This window comes from Exserohilum turcica, assembly GCF_000359705.1.
Source record: "Exserohilum turcica Et28A unplaced genomic scaffold SETTUscaffold_6, whole genome shotgun sequence".
Classification (NCBI taxonomy): domain Eukaryota; kingdom Fungi; phylum Ascomycota; class Dothideomycetes; order Pleosporales; family Pleosporaceae; genus Exserohilum; species Exserohilum turcicum.
In genome coordinates, this window is record NW_007360277.1 from 1640189 (window position 1) to 1657787 (window position 17599).

At 50.5% G+C, this 17599-nt stretch overlaps 4 protein-coding genes across 4 annotated transcripts; 1 reads left to right on the forward strand and 3 right to left on the reverse strand.

The window, feature by feature from the left end:
• Positions 1–2231, reverse strand: SETTUDRAFT_173504 (uncharacterized protein; the record flags this gene model as incomplete). The annotated part of the gene is made up of 5 exons (XM_008031680.1): positions 1–601; positions 656–1461; positions 1512–1836; positions 1896–1931; positions 1986–2231. 5 exons carry the CDS (start codon positions 2229–2231, stop codon positions 326–328), a joined length of 1689 nt encoding a protein of 562 aa, XP_008029871.1. The 3' UTR covers positions 1–325.
• Positions 2232–7529: 5298 nt separating this feature from the next.
• SETTUDRAFT_141202 (uncharacterized protein) lies at positions 7530–8872 on the reverse strand (the record flags this gene model as incomplete). Its single annotated transcript, XM_008031681.1, has 5 exons — positions 8434–8872; positions 8311–8385; positions 8179–8257; positions 7906–8121; positions 7530–7855 (listed from the first exon to the last, which is right to left on the reverse strand). Exons 1-5 carry the CDS (start codon positions 8863–8865, stop codon positions 7530–7532), a joined length of 1128 nt encoding a protein of 375 aa, XP_008029872.1. The 5' UTR covers positions 8866–8872.
• Positions 8873–11281: 2409 nt separating this feature from the next.
• Positions 11282–12881, reverse strand: SETTUDRAFT_96528 (uncharacterized protein; the record flags this gene model as incomplete). The annotated part of the gene is made up of 5 exons (XM_008031682.1): positions 11282–11564; positions 11629–12223; positions 12280–12458; positions 12514–12725; positions 12786–12881. 5 exons carry the CDS (start codon positions 12879–12881, stop codon positions 11282–11284), a joined length of 1365 nt encoding a protein of 454 aa, XP_008029873.1.
• Positions 12882–14940: 2059 nt separating this feature from the next.
• SETTUDRAFT_165262 (uncharacterized protein) lies at positions 14941–17134 on the forward strand. Its single transcript, XM_008031683.1, has 3 exons — positions 14941–15373; positions 15426–16903; positions 16976–17134. Exons 1-2 carry the CDS (start codon positions 15188–15190, stop codon positions 16833–16835), a joined length of 1596 nt encoding a protein of 531 aa, XP_008029874.1. The 5' UTR covers positions 14941–15187; the 3' UTR covers positions 16836–16903; positions 16976–17134.
• Positions 17135–17599: the final 465 nt, after the last annotated feature.

Here is a 17599-nt window from a genome sequence, read left to right on the forward strand (position 1 = left end):
GGCTTGAAGTGTGACAAGTCGGATTGTTTTAACTATACGTCTAAGCGAGATGTAATAAGTGGGAAAGGGGGGAAGATGGGGAGGGAGGAGCATCAAAGGTGCAGGAGGAGGCGTGGAATAGAGGCTGGCGTGCGGCGTGCAGCGTGCAGCGTGCGGCGGCGGCGGCGGTGCTGGCGGGTGGCCTGATGATACTACTTTAGAGTGTTGTCGTCAGTGATTTTGGAAAACGGTTCACATGTCATTTTTTTTGTTTTGGTTGAAAGCAAGGTTAACGGTCATCACTACATTATTTGTTGGTTGCTATATACAAAAGTGCAAGCGGCGTCTATCGCTTGTAGACGTCATAGTTGTGGGCGTTGATTAGCGCCATGCCCTCCTTTCTGTAGGTATCGGGCTCGGCGTAGCTCGAGACGTTTGCGTCAAAGACAATATCCATGGGGTTGGCAATGGCGTACCTGGGCCACATTGCCTCGGTACCGTTCCAGTCGTACGAGTCCCTCCAAGCGTTGGGGTCGAGGTCGTGGACGAAGCTGACCCAGTTGCTGTTCATGAAGCGAGAAAGGTCGCGGTAGGCCTCCGACTTGTTCTGGAAGGGTGGGGTCTAGAACAGTTAGTCAACCCAATCAATAGTCCCGGGCTCAAAGAAAGTACTTACAGCAACAGGCGGGTAGCCGATGCCCTCAAGATTGAGGAAGACGAATGAAACCTCCTGGAAATGAGTGACACCAATCTGCGGAGGGAGGCCAGCGGGGATGGCGTTGAAGCGGTAGCAATATGCTGGGACATTTGCAGCAGCCCAAGTCTCGCACGTCTTTCTGCGGTTTGCAATAAAGACTTGGTCTCCAAAGTAAGATGCCGAGCGACGGAACTGTGCTCCAAATGGCATGCCTGGTCTTGTATCGCCCAGATTGGCAATCACATTGACTGCAAGATCATCCGGGTAAGCGATGAGTAACTGTTCTGTCAGGTTGGCGGGCACGCCGCTTGCCATGATATAGGTACGTAGGTCCTCGGTATCGTTCACAGGGAATGGGCTAAATGAACTGCCCTCGTCCGAGTTGGCTCCTGAGATGATGGGAACATGGACGAATTCGCCAGCCTCCAGTTGAAGAGAAGTCCGCTTCTGAATAAAGTCGCCGTCCAGACAGGGCATGAATTGGGTAGTGTTGAGAACCGGACTTGTAACGTTGATGGCAGCGTTGAGCTGCGCGGTGGGCAACTTGCGCAGACACTCGAGCGGGCTAGTAACATTGCTGCAGCCTGCACGGCTGACAATCAGATTGTACATGCCTGCGTAACCAGTAGCCGGATCAGGGATTGCTCTAAAGTTGATGGGGTTGCCGCTTTGCATGATGGCACCACGGAAGAGCTTGTCATCGCGACCGCCGTATGCAGTCAATTGAAAACCGACTGAGGCGCCTCCAGCACTCTCGCCATAGATGGTGACCTGTTCGGGATCACCTACCCGCTATCAGCTTACCAGTTGCTTAACAAACATCGCGTTGACATACCTCCAAAGGCTCCGATATTCTCCTGGACCCATTGCAAGGCTAGGCGCTGGTCTCGGAGACCGAGGTTGAGATTGCCCGAGTCTTTGACCTCTTCACTTCCACTCAAGAAACCCCATGCGCTCAGACGGTAGTTGATGGAAACTGCAATGATTGGTTTACCAATCTTTACCGAGTTCTCCACAGTGAAGGACAGGTTGTAGCGCTTGTCTACACCGCCGCCCATGTAGAAGCCACCGCCGTGGATCCAGAATGCTACAGGTAGCTTGTCGTCCTCGGTGCATCCTGCAGGGCGGATGACATTGAGGTAAAGACAGTCTTCTGAGACCTAGAAGCAGTACAAAGTCAGTGCGACGTGCTAGCCAATCGGCAGAGGGCTGGACATACCGGGTAGCCCCACTGGTCTGAGCCGTAGCCATAGCACTACAGGCCAAAGTTAGTCAAGACACAACTGGAGCGGAAAGGAGTCACACATGCCTCAGAAGAGTACTGTGTTGCGGGCTTGGGTTCGGGCCAGGTGCTGTTCAGACCGACTGGATTCCGGAAGCGCAGGTCTCCAACCGGTGGCTGCGCATAGGGCACACCGAGGAAAAAGTCTTGGTCGTACTCGGGAATATACGAGCCGACATAGGAACCATTCTTGGTGTGGGCGGTCGGAGCAGCAGCATCGGAGACGCCAAGGCCAATGAACAGGGCAGTCGCCAGGGCAGCTTTGCGCAACATGATGGGCAGCTCTTTGGTTGCTTGAAAGAATTCATGGCATCGGTGCGGTTCGCCATGCTTTATAGCGTCGAGGGTGAATGTGCGGAGGCGCCTTGCATCGGGGCGAGCTCCAGGTCCGCGGATGGCAGGTTGCGCCTAGCCATCTGCCGTTGCATTCTCGAATCCGGGGCATGACGGTATAGGCACTGTTTGTGAACAAGTGCGAGGCGGCGTTGAGGTTTTGCGGGGATCATGACATGGTGATTGTAGTGGGCGTCTCTGGGAAAGTGGAGGGGCCACGGACGATGCGGGGCGGCGATTGGCCAGATCAAGATGCCGTGCCGAAGTTTAGCCATACAAGCAGCAAACTGTCGTGTAGCGTGGCCGGCTGGGGTTGTGGGGTGCTGGGGTCATGGCAAGATTGGGCGGCATTTGTCGCCAGGCTAATCTATGTGGGTGAGGGTGTTGCTGGCGGCAGGCGGGGTGCAGGAGGCACAAAGTCATGGCTTTGGCCTCATTGCGGGCGGGCATGTAGCCGTTTATCATGGCTGTTATAGCGACGCTGGAACAAGCCTCAGGCACGTCGGCAGCGCCTCAGTCAGCAGAACGTCATCCGGAACCGACACAGCTTCACTAACACGCCTTGGCCGTTGTGCCGAGACAACCACCAAATCACGCGCCGCCGCAAGAAAACATGGACATTCATTTCGTCGCATCGATGCAGCTTTGTTTTGCGCCGCCAAGACGCTTGCTCCAAAACCTGGCTCCCGTACTTATGGTCTTTCATCCGATGCATCCTCCAACCAAGGCGCCCAGTTGAGCAGGCCGCCCCAAGCACCACTCAATGTCCCCACCAACGGCAACAACTTCTTCTCAGGAACCGCAAGCTTAGCGTCCAAGACCGCAGAAATGGCTCGCCGCCCATGGATGCTGCAGTACCCCGTCATGGCGTGCATCCGCCACCGACGTTGCTTCCCCGCACTGTTCTTCTTCCCCCTCCGACAGTTGCACCATGTGCAAAGACAGACTGCTTTCTCTGTACATCCGCCAGGCCAATCGGAAGAGCAAACAGAACGCTTGGTTTGCGCAGTCTGGAGTAGCCGTTCCCAAAGAACAACCATGTGCGGTGGCTATCCAAGTCGACAACGTGGTGCTGGGGTGTGGTGGAGCATCCACACAGCCATTCTCCGTTTTCCTTAAACCCGGCATAGCCCAATGGAGAATGCCCCGATGTAGGGATATTGACACGCACACATCGCAAGGCGACCGATCGGCCCCGCCTTCCCCATCGTGTCGCCCTCAAATTACTCCGTCGTTACTCGACTCTCCCGCGGATACTTACTTCCGCCCACCAAGTCCCAGATGCACCATCAGTTGTCCTGTAAAGGCATACCGAGGCAAAAACTCAGTCACCCGACCATGCAGCTGTCGTCACCCCCGTCGCGGGCATATCTTTGACTCCGTCTGCTTTGAAGCCCACGGAACCCTGGTAGCTAACTTCCAGTCTCTCGCTTTATACTACAGTCGAGCCGCGAGTGCGTAATGGATCCAGTGTCGTTGGGATTTTCGGAAAGACGAGAAAAGAGCATGACAAGTCTCAAGACATGTGCGACGCACCAAGGTCACATCTCCTACAACCGCTCAAACTTCCGGACTCAGGCAAAGATGGTTCTGAATTATCATTCAAGCTCCAGGCTCCAAATCATGTACCAGCCGGTTGGGTGTTCCATGCACAGCAAAATTCACATGTGGAAGACAGTGTGCTAGATGCTGCATAGAGACATACTCACTCGGCCCCGACATCAACCACCACACCCCTTTCGGCAAATCTTACCGATCCAATATCGGGAAAAAATCCAGGATAGCTGTAAACTCGACAGAATCTCGCTAGTCTACCTTTCACATGCTCCGGTGTTGTGCTAGAAACTCAACCACCTTCGGACTCACTCCATTCTCAGGCACGATCTCGCAACATCTCGCTCCTCGCTCCTTTCGCAATCTCCTCACCGTTCCCGAATCTAATAGAAGGCATTATGGGAACGTGGGCCCTTCATGTTATCTGTTCATTTTCCCTCAAAAGTTTGGACGCCCCTATATGCGTTTTCTGACCGGGCTCAAGTTTCAAGATACACAATCATGGACTGCAGCGCAACGAACGATGCGCTCCATTTTGTGCTTTAGCAGGTAGGATTGGCTCGCAATACTGCAAAGAGCATGGCATTTGAAATGAGAAATGAAGATGCGATGCTAAAACGAAAGATGGCCACCAATGGTGAAGCTGGACTGCGATACGATGAGTGGCTCTACGTCTTATCTGGAGCGGACAGTAACGACCACATTATCCCGAGTAGGAGTGCTCCGACTGCATCTCCAAACAGTCTTTTTCGAATGCTCAACCCCCGATGGCATTTCTGCCGCTCTAACAGCAAACGAGGACTCCGAAGCTCACTATCTAGTATGTGATTTCCAATCACTGTGGTGTAAGATGCGATATATGGAGCAAGCGCTACAGTTGCCATTGAATTCGTTTCATCCAAACTCTGCTTCGATCCGAGCAGAGTCTGAGCAAAGTTTACAGCCGAAGTCAGAGTAAGAATTAGGGTTATAGTGGGGCGATCGATATAATGCAATGCTTACGCGCTACGCATCCGCCGACCGTTTTGGCTAGACGCCTTTGCAAGAGGACCCCAGCATACGTCCATCGCTAAACGACCATGTACGAGAAGAGTAAGAAATTCTAGCAAAAATTCCTACTTGGCTCTGTGATTGGATCCTGCTGTGCTCTTGAGAAGGCACTTAACAGTCATAGGTTAGGTATCGCGACTTTTCTTATTCAGCTACAACTCGGTCATTATACGCAACTTAATAGTAACTACCTTATTTGCACTCTCCACGGACAGATAACTCTCTACAACTACATGGAGATAGTAGGCATCTATCTGCTAGATACTACTTCAAATGCATTTTCCGTTAAACCACACCGCGAGTTCGACTCACCAACACTCACATTGCAATACTCTTGAGACACTGCTACTCTTACCACTATCCTACTACAAGTTTCCACCAGACACAAGAAAGCACTTACACTCGTTTTCCGATGCACAACACGCGGGATCCTGAAACAATCCCTCAGACTCTGCAAGCTCTCTACTCACCACCGTATCGTTCACATTTTCATCTCCAATCTCACAATTGCCCCCCCCCTCCCATATCCTGCAAGCAACCGCCTTCCTACTATCCAAGCACACCAAATACTCACACTGCCTCAGCACCACCCAACACGAGCCATACCCGCATCTATACCCACCCCTCCTCATCTCCCCTCGTTTCAAAGCACGTCACCTGTTCAAGCTTTCGCGGAGCGGCTAGCACGGCATGTCGCGAAAGCTTGTTTCCGGCTGGATCCGTGTCGCTGCTCCCTCGTGACCGCCGCCCTACGTACAAGTACGCACTCTACACCTAGTCCCAGCGACACGAGTGCCTACTTAGTTTAGCTATACGGGTGCTGATCACGCTGCATCTGAAACCGAAGCTGGAAGCTGGAAATGGCAATCTCCGTACCGCTGGTGCTGCGTCTGGCAGGCCATGTGTGCATCGGCCCGATTGACTGGCTGCTGGGGAACGGATTGGGGGGGTGTTATGTGCCCCGTGTGTGTGTGTGTGTGTGTCTGTGTCGAACGATTGCGGAATTACGCAAGAGCGGGTTCGGTTCGGATCCCGTTGCGGGTTTCTGGTGCGTGGTTCTGGGGCACGTGGGGGTGCTTGGATAACGTCCGTTTTCACGGGTGATAGTTTTAGTAGCTAAGTAAGTAAGTAAGTAAGCTGTGGCGGGGGGTTTTTTTTTTGCGTCGCTGCGTTCAACTTGACTTTTGGCCTTTGCAGCGTAACGGAACTGCGTTGGCAACGCGCGGATAGGCTCTGTGGATGCATGCATGCATGCTGGATACTCACGTGCTATATAGTCAAAGTGTACTTACGCAGTTACTGCTCCTTATGAGAGGTACAGCGTGAACATGGCGCGATGACGAAGCTGAAAGTCGTACTTGTGTACATACCTATACCTATCCAGATCCATACATACATACATACATACCTACATCCATAGGCGCGTGTAGACCGAAACCCCCAATTAGCGTTTTTCCCTTACATCGCCACCCCGTTTTCGTATGACTAGCTAGCCAGATAGCCTTCTTAGTACGCGTGTATGCGCAATGCAGCTACCGGCGATCGGCGCTGTCATGTCTTACTTTTGGTTCGCTTCGCTTCGCTTCGCTTCACCTTCACGAGTCACGTACCTACACGCATACTTACGCATCGGATCCTGCACCAATGGCTACGACTATGTAAGTATACTTACTGGTCCCCCCCCCCCGCATCGCGCGCTGGTCAGCTGGGTATACAAATGGTCTGGATTTTTTTCCCCATAGGCTGAGGGACTAACATGGTCTTACCGCTCTTGTTGCGAATATGCGACGTGAAGTGCGGGGGGGTAGGGGGGTAGGGTAAGATGGAGGGATTAACTTAGTGCCTTGGATATTCTTACTAGAGGTGTGGCTGCGATAACGCTATAGAGAGCTGTTTTGTTGCCGAAATGCGTAAGTACTTGGCGCGATTTAGATGGTTGGTGTACTGTACTCTTGATAAGTAGCGCACCACGGGTTCTAGGGCTCTTGGCTTAGAAATACATCTAAGTAGCAAGGGGGGGGGGTTAGAGTACTGATAAGAAAATCATTTCGTCCGTGGCGCTGCTTCGGATGGAATTACCGCATTCATTTGTGGAAAATCAGTCGCGATATTATCGCAATCATTTGTTTGCTTGACCATCTGTGGTGTGGTGATGTGATGTGGTCAGCTGGGAAAAAGGGGGATCTGCTGGGTAAGTAAGTACAGTAAGGGTAGATGCACGGATACCCGTAGGATCCCGAACGGGGCTGCGGGAGCAGAAAGAAAATCGTACGTACACACAATACTTGATGGAAGACACGTGAAGTAGGATTGTAGTTCGCGGTTCGCTACGTATCGAGGCGGGAGTGCTGCGAATATCGTTGGAGTATGCAACCAGATACTTGGGTTTAAAAAAAATCTTTAAAATAGCCCTGGGTCGAGGCTATGCCTTTCGCTCTGCACTGTCGCTCATCATCTGGTTGAAACCCCCTGAATATGTACTCACGTTCATGTCAAGTTACATAGCACAGTACTTGTCAAAAGCGGTGTTTGTAATAATTGAACCCCCTATTGAAGAAATGTTGAATGGGTATGTTGAATGGGTATTGACATGCGACCTCGTAAATCATAGCGAGCCAGGCGGTGACTTTGAAATCACCGCGTCTCATAGTTATCCACAGAGTCCTGGCTCACCGTGTGGAGAACCACGATAGCATCGTGGTCAGTTCTCAAGTCCTGCTGGCTACTGTTTGCATCCGTCCAGCGTGAGTCGTGTTTGTTCAACCCGCACGACCATTTCTCGTTGCGGGGTTCTTTGTGCTCAACAACCCCTAGTTCTGTTTTGAGTCCACTTCCACTGTCTGAGTTACTGTTTGATTGTCGCAGGTAGCCGTGGGGGTTGTAAGTAGGTCGCGAGGATGGTTTGGAATGGAAGATTTTCAACAGAACAGCGAGCGCAGGACAACACCCAATTACGACAGCTGCAAGGGTATGAGTATTGGGATATACAGCACATGTTCAGTCAACTTACCAATCGAACACTCCACCATCCCCCAGATAGCAAGCCATGTAGGATCAAGGGGTAGGCCTTTGTTGATGGGTTTGGATGTGTTGACGCCGACCTGGATGACACGCAGGCAGGCGAACATGACGCAGATGAAACCAGTTGCGAACAGGCACATGATGGAGATCTTTTTGCCGCGCGGCATCTGAAGGTCCCATATGACCCAAACGGGAAATGCCATGACTGTGGTGGTTGCAAGTCAGTATCGCGATTACAAGAGGCCACGGCAGGAATACTCACTAGCAATGTTTGTCAACGTATCCATGGCAAAGCCAAAGTACAAACATAGCAGTTGCTTGTTATATGAATGTATTCCCAGCTATATCATGGACATGTCAGCACCGATTCAATGTGAATGACATGTCGACTTACGCAACCCTCGCCCGTCACGAACCCAGAGGGACTTCCACAGCACGTCAAGAGAAGGTAGTAGATGACGGGTAAGACCTATAGCAGAGATTAGCTGTGACCTGACACATAAGGTGAAGTACTTACAAGGATGCAAGACGCAGTTATGCACCACCATATGAGAGTATAACGCTTTGGTATACCAGCCAGGAGTCCTCTGTAGAGAAACAGCAGACCGAACTTAATCGCCCACAACACCGCATAGTATATGAAATAAGCGGAAAAGAGCATCCTAGCCATGGTGTGCACGTCGTTGTCGATGGTGGGATAAAACGGCGTGTCCCCGACGTAGGCGGCATACACTCTGCGCATATACGGCGTTGCGGTAATGTACAGAACGCATTGCGCAATGGACAAAGCGAAGCCCAGGAAAACGAACCCATCCGACACGTTGACCTTGCGCGGCCTGAGGAAGTTGAGGCCGATTCTGGCGAGAAAGACGGCGCTCGTGAAGCTCAGCATCGAGTAGGCGACCTCGAGGACGTGGCATCGCGAAAAGCCGTTTGTCAATATCGGCATGTTGGCGAGGGTCGGGGCAGAGACTCAGAGATGCATAATTTGGGTACCCGACCACGGCCTGCGGAAGGTGCGGAGTCTTTCTTGTACTGCGCGTGCTTCCGATGTACAGGGAGTCTTCGTCCGGATCGCTGGGAAACCTCCGCACAATCCTTGCTCGCTGATATGGGCATTCCCTAGCGAGCTGGTCGCGTAGACTCCATGTCCTCGCTCTGTATTCTCCGTGTGGCGCATGGACGAGACTAGGAAAGCAATTTTAATCCACACCAATTATAGAGCATGACTAGCCACGGCAATGCCGTCCATACTGCCGAAGATCTGGGGGTTGGAAGCCCAAAACACGCTGGACAGGTGATGCTCCGATGATAACCTGGGGTTGTCAGGCAGATGCGCCATCTGCGCGCATCGGGTCGACGGATGGTGGACGCTCTTCTTTTTAAGCATTCCGCTACGATGCCCATCCATGGCGGCAAGCTTGGCCGTCAGCTTCCGGCACCGAGCCTATTGGCGCTGGCAAAAGGGAGGATATCAGTGGCACAGAGTTAGCGTTTAATTTACATGCGGGTAACCTGCCAACTTCGCACTGAAACGCCCGCTGCCGCATTCACCTCGCCCTGACGCGAGAGGGCTACGACTTATGCGAGACATGCCATGTTCGTTCTGGAGAGCTTCAGCCGACGAATATCGGATGGGTGCCATGTTGATTCTACTGCTTCTTTCTTGCCGGTGTATGCGCTGTATCCTGCTTTTGGTCGCAGCCGTTACGGCGTCTCCGGGACCGTTCGCCCACGTTAGCGCTTGCACTAAGTAGATGTCGCGGCCTCTGCCAATTTGACAGGCCGTTAACCGTATTTATGATTGAGCTAGCTGCCTCTAGACATGCGGGTCAGATACCAGGACAAGGGACAGAGGCACGTGAGACGATCGGAAGATCGTCATGACAACCCAGGGATAACAGAGAAACAAGCTTTGGAATATGATATTGATCGAATCATGATTGGGCGCAATGCTGGGCTGGCGGAATATCGCTTACGATGTATATCCTGGAGAGTGCCATGGAAAATATATGATTACTAACGTCATTGTGGTGTGTTGCAAAGTAAATACACGTCTCCCCTGTGTGCGTTGAAACAACTTTAATTGCGCGCCCTGGTCCCAAGATCTTGCTTCATTTTTGCAACTACCGAGGCGTGTTCTCGATTCTAGGCAACCGTGGCGTAAGTACGCCGGCGGGCACTGATTCAGACACGATACTAGTTTGTGGGCTAGGCCATGTCAGCCCTAAACTCTTTCCGTCTTTGTCTACATTTGACGCCAATTTTAAATCGTTTGTTTAATACCTTGATTTGAGATCCTCCACGTATGACTCTTGAGTGCTTAAAATCCAGCTATTGTGAGAAGCTGTGGCACTGAAGACTTTCAGTCAACCCATCCATCGCGTACTAATGAAGACTTCCACCAACCCATCCAACGTTCACTTATAAAGACTTTGCTGTTCCCTTTGAATTCCCCCTACATGATGCTGACTTCACATACTGTGTACAGAAAAGAGTTGTACGACAATCGCATCACCGACTCCTTCATCAGATTGAACAACGCAAGAAGAGTCGGTCAGTGGCGAGCAGCCTCCGGAAAAGCATAGAAGCAATGCCTAGCTCTCACAGCCATATGCATTAATCGCGCAATTCCTACCCGAAGGCCATCGCCGCGGCTTTTGCCTTGGCTTTTCCGCCGATCATGGTCCCAATCCGTCCTCTCTGCTATACCTCTACCAGCAACAGACCCCGTGCTGATACAGTACGTCATGCCACATTAAAAAGTACATGAGAACAATCACCCTCAAATACCTTCGTACGAATACCATCTTACCGCAGCTGCTCAGAAGGGCAAGACAGAAAGGAATGCGCCCCATATACGCCTCCGTCCAAGCTTGCGACGCTAACGCCATCACTTACTGATTTCGACAAGTGAGCCCGCTCGCCGGCACATGCCTATCAAGCTGAGTATTTCATAAAAATGCGTCTTCTTGAAAAGGGAACAAGGAGCTCTGATTACTCGACCGCAGGTACTCCAACCCCAATTCCCTCTATGTGCAGCAGCAGCCATAGCGGAGCAGTGCCCCAGCCAGGACAATAACTATACACTGCTGGTTAGTTAAAACCCCTCCTAAATATCGTAGCTAGAAACAACCTACTTAGATACTTGTAGGCCTAAAAACCCTACACGTCTTATATAGCCCTTCGGGCTGAAAAAGGACGTTAAACTAGAATAATAATAATAATATACACTGCTGGATTCAACAATCAGGCATGCCAGTCCAAAGGCAAAGCCGGATCTACAGGGTCCCGAGGAAAAGCAAGCTGGCTTCCCTTCTGCAATACGTTTTTGATGTAATGTCTCTCTAAAACACATCCCCAGTCTATTCAGGCCTACTCACAGCCCATCGTGTGCTCTCCTCAAACGCCAATCGTTCCTCGCCACTCAGGCTTTGCAATCCCCGCTCTCTAAGCTGTGCGAACATTTCACGTGCCCGCTCATAATCTTCGTTCGATGTCCATCCATCGCGATGTACAAACCCTTGGAGTGAGTCCCAGAAATCCGCATTCTCATTCCAGCCGTCCCCATCCCGAAGGTGTGCTTGAATCTCTTCGTCAGTGAATTCGATCGGACAGGGGATTTCGCTGTTGATCTCGTTCCAGTGACTGTGGCTCTTATGTATTAGCGGTCTAGGTTGGTTTTGAATGGTGGATATTGAGCCAGACATACCGTGCTATGCGGATGAGACATTGCCTAAAGGGTATGATATCCCCATCCCACGTGTTGGCAGAAAATTCTACGGTGTCGCGCCTCGTACGCCCATAGTTCATGTGCAAAATATCGTGGAGGATCGGATTCGTGTTTCTGGTCTCATTTTCGTATGTCCACTGGGCAATCGACTTTTCAACTTGGATCCGAATACGCTCTTTTTCCTCTTCATCTTCAAGTGCGTCGTAGCTTTCGGGTAGCCTAATCATGAGTTCTCCGTTGTAATCTACAAGTCGCGGGTGTCGTGCCTGAAGGAACAATGGGCCGACCCATGTATCCTGCCAGTCAATAAGACCAGTGATATGGTTTTCGTGAACAAATATGTTAGGGGCATGGATATCCCAATGCCATAGGGTAGGCTTAATCTGATCTCCCTTGGGCAACAGATATTCAGCAACGTCCAGAAACTTTCTATAAAGGGCAACGTGGGCATCTGGAGTGCGCTGTGCTTCGGATGTTGCAAATAAACCACCTAGCGGCTTTTGAGTGGCGTGACTGCCTATCCAGGCAATCTCTCGTTGGCCAATTGCTTTGAGATAATCCTGGGGGTGTTTCCCTATAAAGTGACATTAGTACCACTATGCTCTGCGGTCTGTATAGGATATAACTCACAGGGGCCACGGTCAATATCCATAGATGTTCGTTCTCGGAGCCAGAAGTTTCGATCACCGACTGGGCCTATCACAAATCGGTTCTCCACATCCTTCTTCAAGGATTGTGGTACCTCGTCAACGATTTGAGCTTTTTCGCAGCCAAGGAAAGCGTCGTTCGCGAAGTAAAGATTACCATAACTATGGTTCTTCGTTAACTATGCTAGCAGAAGTGCACTGATTTGGAAAAACAGACCGAGTGAATGATAGAGACAGAAACTTTCGCTCGATGGCGACAATATCGTCCACAATCTTGAGCTTATCATGAAGCTCCATCTCATCCCAAATCTCACCGAGCTGAGTTCCAGTAGCCTCCTCCATTAGGATGTACTCTGATTCCACAGGGTTTTCGGTCTCTCCCCTCCAGGACAAGACCTTAGGCACAGGGATCCCAAGGACAGTTCGGGCCTGGGAATTCTATTGTATCAGCTTGGGCATCTCGAATTCAAGGTTAACGAATCAACGTACAAAATCCATAGTAGCGACTTCAGACGCAGTTGTCTTGAAGGGAGGTCCTGCGTTAGGGTTTGGTATACGCGCAATCACAATAGTACCATCATCCATGGCAAGTCGAAAGACCTTATTGAACCCGCCTTCAGCAAGCTTGCTTATAGACACGCAAGCCTGCGCGCCAAGAGTTTTAGCCGCGATCTTCTTGAGCTCACACACATTGAAGCGTTTATACCGCTCGTGAAGTTGAGAATCCTCATCCCATAGCCAGCGCCCACTGGTGTAGCGGTAGTAATCTTCGTAGTCACGGTCTGGATATGCAGATGTTGTTCGAAAAGGATATCGAAACGATCCAAAGGATGGCAAGGAAAAGCGACTAGAGGATCGAAGAATGTTGTATCTGGGGGCGACTCCAAGACGCTGGAGGTGAATCAAAAGTGAGGACATGGCAGATTATGTTCCGGCTGTGAAAGTGCGTTGATGCACATTCGAGCGCGATGGAAAGGTTCAAGTGGTGGATTTCTGCCTTACCTCTAAGTACGTACCTAACACTAGGCAGGACCCCACCTGCTTGCCACACTAGAGAATACTTTACAGCAATTTGATCTTACCACTGCAACTAAAGTCTTTATATTTCATCGGTTATAAATCACTTAAGCTCTTTGAAAAGTAAGTATTTAAGTATAATAGCAGTAGGTAGTAAAAAAGAAAAGAAAAGTTGAATCAGTAGAGTACCCAGAGCTTAAGTGAGAAAACGTTCAGCGGGGCACTGTACTTAGCTACTTAGTGCTTACCCCACATCACGCACTGGTTAGCCAGGCTAGATACAAATGCCATGTGTAGTTTTCATAGGATAAAGGGCTAATATGTACTTACTACTATAACTGTAGATAGAAAAAGTAAAAAGAAGACAGAAAAATTAATATGTTGGATATCTAAGGCTATAGTTGCGACAGCAGTGTAAGTAGAGTTTTTTAATGCAAAGATACGGATAGTAGGTCATTTTAGACAGTGTAGCAGTGATAGCTCAACTAGTTTCATGGTGTCTTGGGATTCTATGTGGCGATAGGGTTACAGTATTTGCGCAAAGTACTAATAGGAACATCATTCCATCTGTAGCAATGCTTTGAGCACGATGATGATTTTCTTTCTCAGAAAGATCTGCGAAGCTTGCAAAGATGATTCTTCTTGAAGCATCCTGTGCTGCGGGCGATATGTCATGAAGTTTTCCGGGTGTGGGTTCATGCGTAGGTCTTTGCAGATCTGGAAGAGTTGCTGAATCAGGAAGAAGAGTAGATCGTTTCCAGAACTTTTGTCGTATTTATAGTGTAAAAGCAAAAACTATGCTTGTTCATTGAATCAACTCGCTTGTTCCGCATTCTTCTTATATAGTAAACCTAGATGAGTCCTCCCTGGCACTCTGTGAAGCAGCCCGCTTTTTCTTCAGAAATACTGAAAATGCGTATAAAGAAGGTGCTGTAGCAGTGAAACCTTCATTCATCGATTGCGACTTGGTAGAATTACGGCCCTAGTCAGTGCCCATTCATTCAACATGACTGAGCATCTTTGCCCTAAGCAGAATGAGAAGGCATGACAGTGAGAATTCTGTAGAGAATGTTGGGAGAGGGGGACAAAGGCCTCTCAGGTGACATTCCGTGTCGGCCCCGTCTCTGCCGGACACTATATTCTGGATACAGTGAAGATCGGCAGCATGACAACAATATATGTAGGACTCCGCGGACAAACGAGAAGGATCCGGAGCTCGAATAAAGTGATATCTCGATCAAGAAGTCTGGCGAGACAGGTCTTGGGTGGGGGCCAAGCAGCCAAGCAGCCACGGGGCACATGCAGGCGAGTGGCACAGTTTTGGCATTTCCTTCACGCGTGGGCCACGTGAATAACTTCTTCTTTGCATTGTACAAGCTGTGAAAAGGATACATGCTTTTCCGCCAGTACCTTCCAAATCCAGAAACCATCAAGCATGAAAAAAAAGATCAACACAACTTCACCAATCACGCTTGCAACCTTGCCTCGCTGCTTTGTCTTGGCACCCAGTGCCCTATGAAGTCCCCTGGGTTTCCAGCCGCAATCCCAACATTAGGACTGTGCGTTCCTGCGTCTTCAACCCCCCCCCCCGCCCCCATTCAGCTCATGTCCCGATGTCCCAACTTCATTCGCCTCAAGCCGCTCCCTGGACCCCGCAGCCGAAGCGGCACTGTATGCAGCTAGGGAGCGGTAACACAACGTGGACCGACCGGCTCAACAACTAAATGCACTCCTTCACCAGACATACAGGTCACGAGAGGAAAAGCAAGCTGCTAGCTCCACAACAAAGCGGCATTATCATACTGTGGTCTCTATAAAATAGCCTCCAAGAGCTGCATCTTTCACTCGGGTGTCAGATCCAACCACGACAGAAGATGAAGACCTTTCTGCTTGCCTCATTCGGGGCTTTCGCTGCCAGTGTCTACGCCCAGGAAGCCTTTGAGTCTCCTAAATTCAATGCCACCGAGGCCCTCATCGCCAACGGAGTCAACGTGTCGGCGATTCCTGATCTGGCTGCCGCATCGAAGAAATACTCCCTTTCACGCCCATGTGCAGCAGCTGTAAGTCACGCTATTCTAATCTCCCAGGGGCAATCTCTAACTTGTGACAAAGTGCGGCTCCCTGGAAATCATCTTTGGAGAAAAGGTCCTCACCACCGGGTCCGACCCGTACGACGCATTCAGTGATAGCTACTGGTCTACCCAAGCATCCATGGTCGAACCCGCTTGTGTTTTCGTACCTACAGAAGCCAAGGATGTGTCGATCATGGTGTTAATATCTCGAGTTACCCAGTGTCCGTTTGCAGTAAAGGGCGGTGGACACACTGCATTCGCTGGTGCTGCCAGCATTGAAGATGGCATCACTGTCTCCATGGAGGCTATGAACGAAATCAGGCTTTCCCGGACTAAGAAGACGGTGTTTGTCGGTCCTGGAAACCGATGGGGAGCTATCTACGAAAAGCTTCAAGAGGACAACCTTGCCGTGATAGGGGGCCGCGCATCCGACGTGGGCCTTGGCCTTGTTCTCGGCGGTGGTATCAGCCACCATTCCAATATCTACGGATACGCTTGCGACAATGTGGCTTCCTTTGAAGTCGTCACCGCGTCTGGTGTCATTGTCGAGGCCACTCCGACCCATTTCCCCGACCTTTACTGGGCGCTTCGTGGAGGCGGCAACAACTTTGGCGTTGTTACGCAATTCGAGTTGGAGACGGTTCCTCAGGGCATGATGTGGGGCGGTGTTCGAGATTACCTGCCATCCGATTACCTCTATCTTATGGAGGCCTTTGTAGCAATGGCCGAGGATGCTGTCAAAGACCCCAAATCTTCTCAGATCCTGGCCTTCTCCCAGACAGCCGGCACCGAAGCTGCATCGCTGCAACTCGAGTACCTCAAGCCCGTTAACGAGGACAAACCCCCAGCCATCCTGAAGAACTACCTCAATATCCCTGCGGCCCAGTCTACCAGCAAGAACCGAACTCTAGCAGACGACAGCCTTATGCTGACGGAGCAGATGCCCAGCGGCCACCGCTACATGTTCTGGGCCGCGACCTACAAGCTCGACACGGATTTCATGGCCTGGCTCCAGACACGCCACCGCAAGGATGTACTTTTCCTACCGGACCACGGCTCATTGAGCTTCCAAGCCTTCACCGTGCCCGCCATGGAGCAGATGAGCAAAAAGGGCGGCAACGCGCTTGGCATTTCGCCTACCGACGGACCCCTCATGCACATCCTCATCTACATGGTATGGGACGACGAGACCAAAGACAAAGAATTCCAACAAGCCGCCCAGGACTTTCTCAAAGCAGCAAAAGCCGAAGCAAAAAAGCGCGCCTTGCACCACGACTTCATCTACCTCAACTACGCGAGCCCCTACCAGAACGTCATCCCCAGCTACGGCAAAGACAAGCATGCAAAGCTCCTGGCTGTTTCCAAGAAATACGATCCAAAGGCCGTATTCCAGAAGCTGCAGCCTGGTGGCTTCAAGCTCGATGGCGCGCCGTACGGTGAGACCATCTAGAAAGGGGGGAATGTTTTTGTTTAATTATCTTATATCCCCAAAATGCGGGGTCATGTGTGTGTGTGTGTGTAAGTTGTTCTTTTTACTGCTTCTTTAGTTTTCCAGCGTCTCTCCAGCGCAACTGATAGATTTGAGAATAGACCCAGATACATACATACATACATATACATGTAGTATTCATAATGCCAATAGATTTCGGTTTGTAGTCTTACGTCGCATGTGTATGAAGACGAAGACGAAGACGAAGATGAAGAAGATAATAACACAACCACGACTTCCATTTCCATCCCGCCACCCACCCACTCACCCACCAACTCAGACTCATACTTACAGTAACCGCACTAAGTATTTACCCTACATGAAAAAAAAAGCCACTCTTCCCCCATAACACCGCCCTACCTCCCTCCCCCCACGTACCTATATCCGTCCCACTGCAAACCCCCCCCCCTGCATGGATTCCTGACACTCCTACACTACTATGTACTTTTCTCACTTGGCATGTATTGGGCACCCGTACACGGCTTTGGCAAGCGCCTTTGGTAATCATTTTCATATGTTACGTGAGCTACTGTACTGGCAAATAGCCCTAGAGCCTACGGTATAAATAGCTGACCTGCTTGAGTATGTACTTTTTCTCGAAGCAGTGATCCAATACAAAGATCACCTGAACCAAGTTTCCATCTGCTATTTTCCTCCACAGCATGTTATTTGTTTGNGTGTGTGTGTGTGTGTGTGTACTAGATCCGTATCAATCAATCAATCAA

Coding starts and splice junctions, on each gene's coding strand:
- SETTUDRAFT_165262 (XM_008031683.1), top strand. CDS start 15,188: ATGAAGACCTTTCTGCTTGCCTCATTCGGGGCTTTCGCTGCCAGTGTC. Junction 15,374..15,425: donor CACGCCCATGTGCAGCAGCT/GTAAGTCACGCT, acceptor CTTGTGACAAAG/TGCGGCTCCCTGGAAATCAT.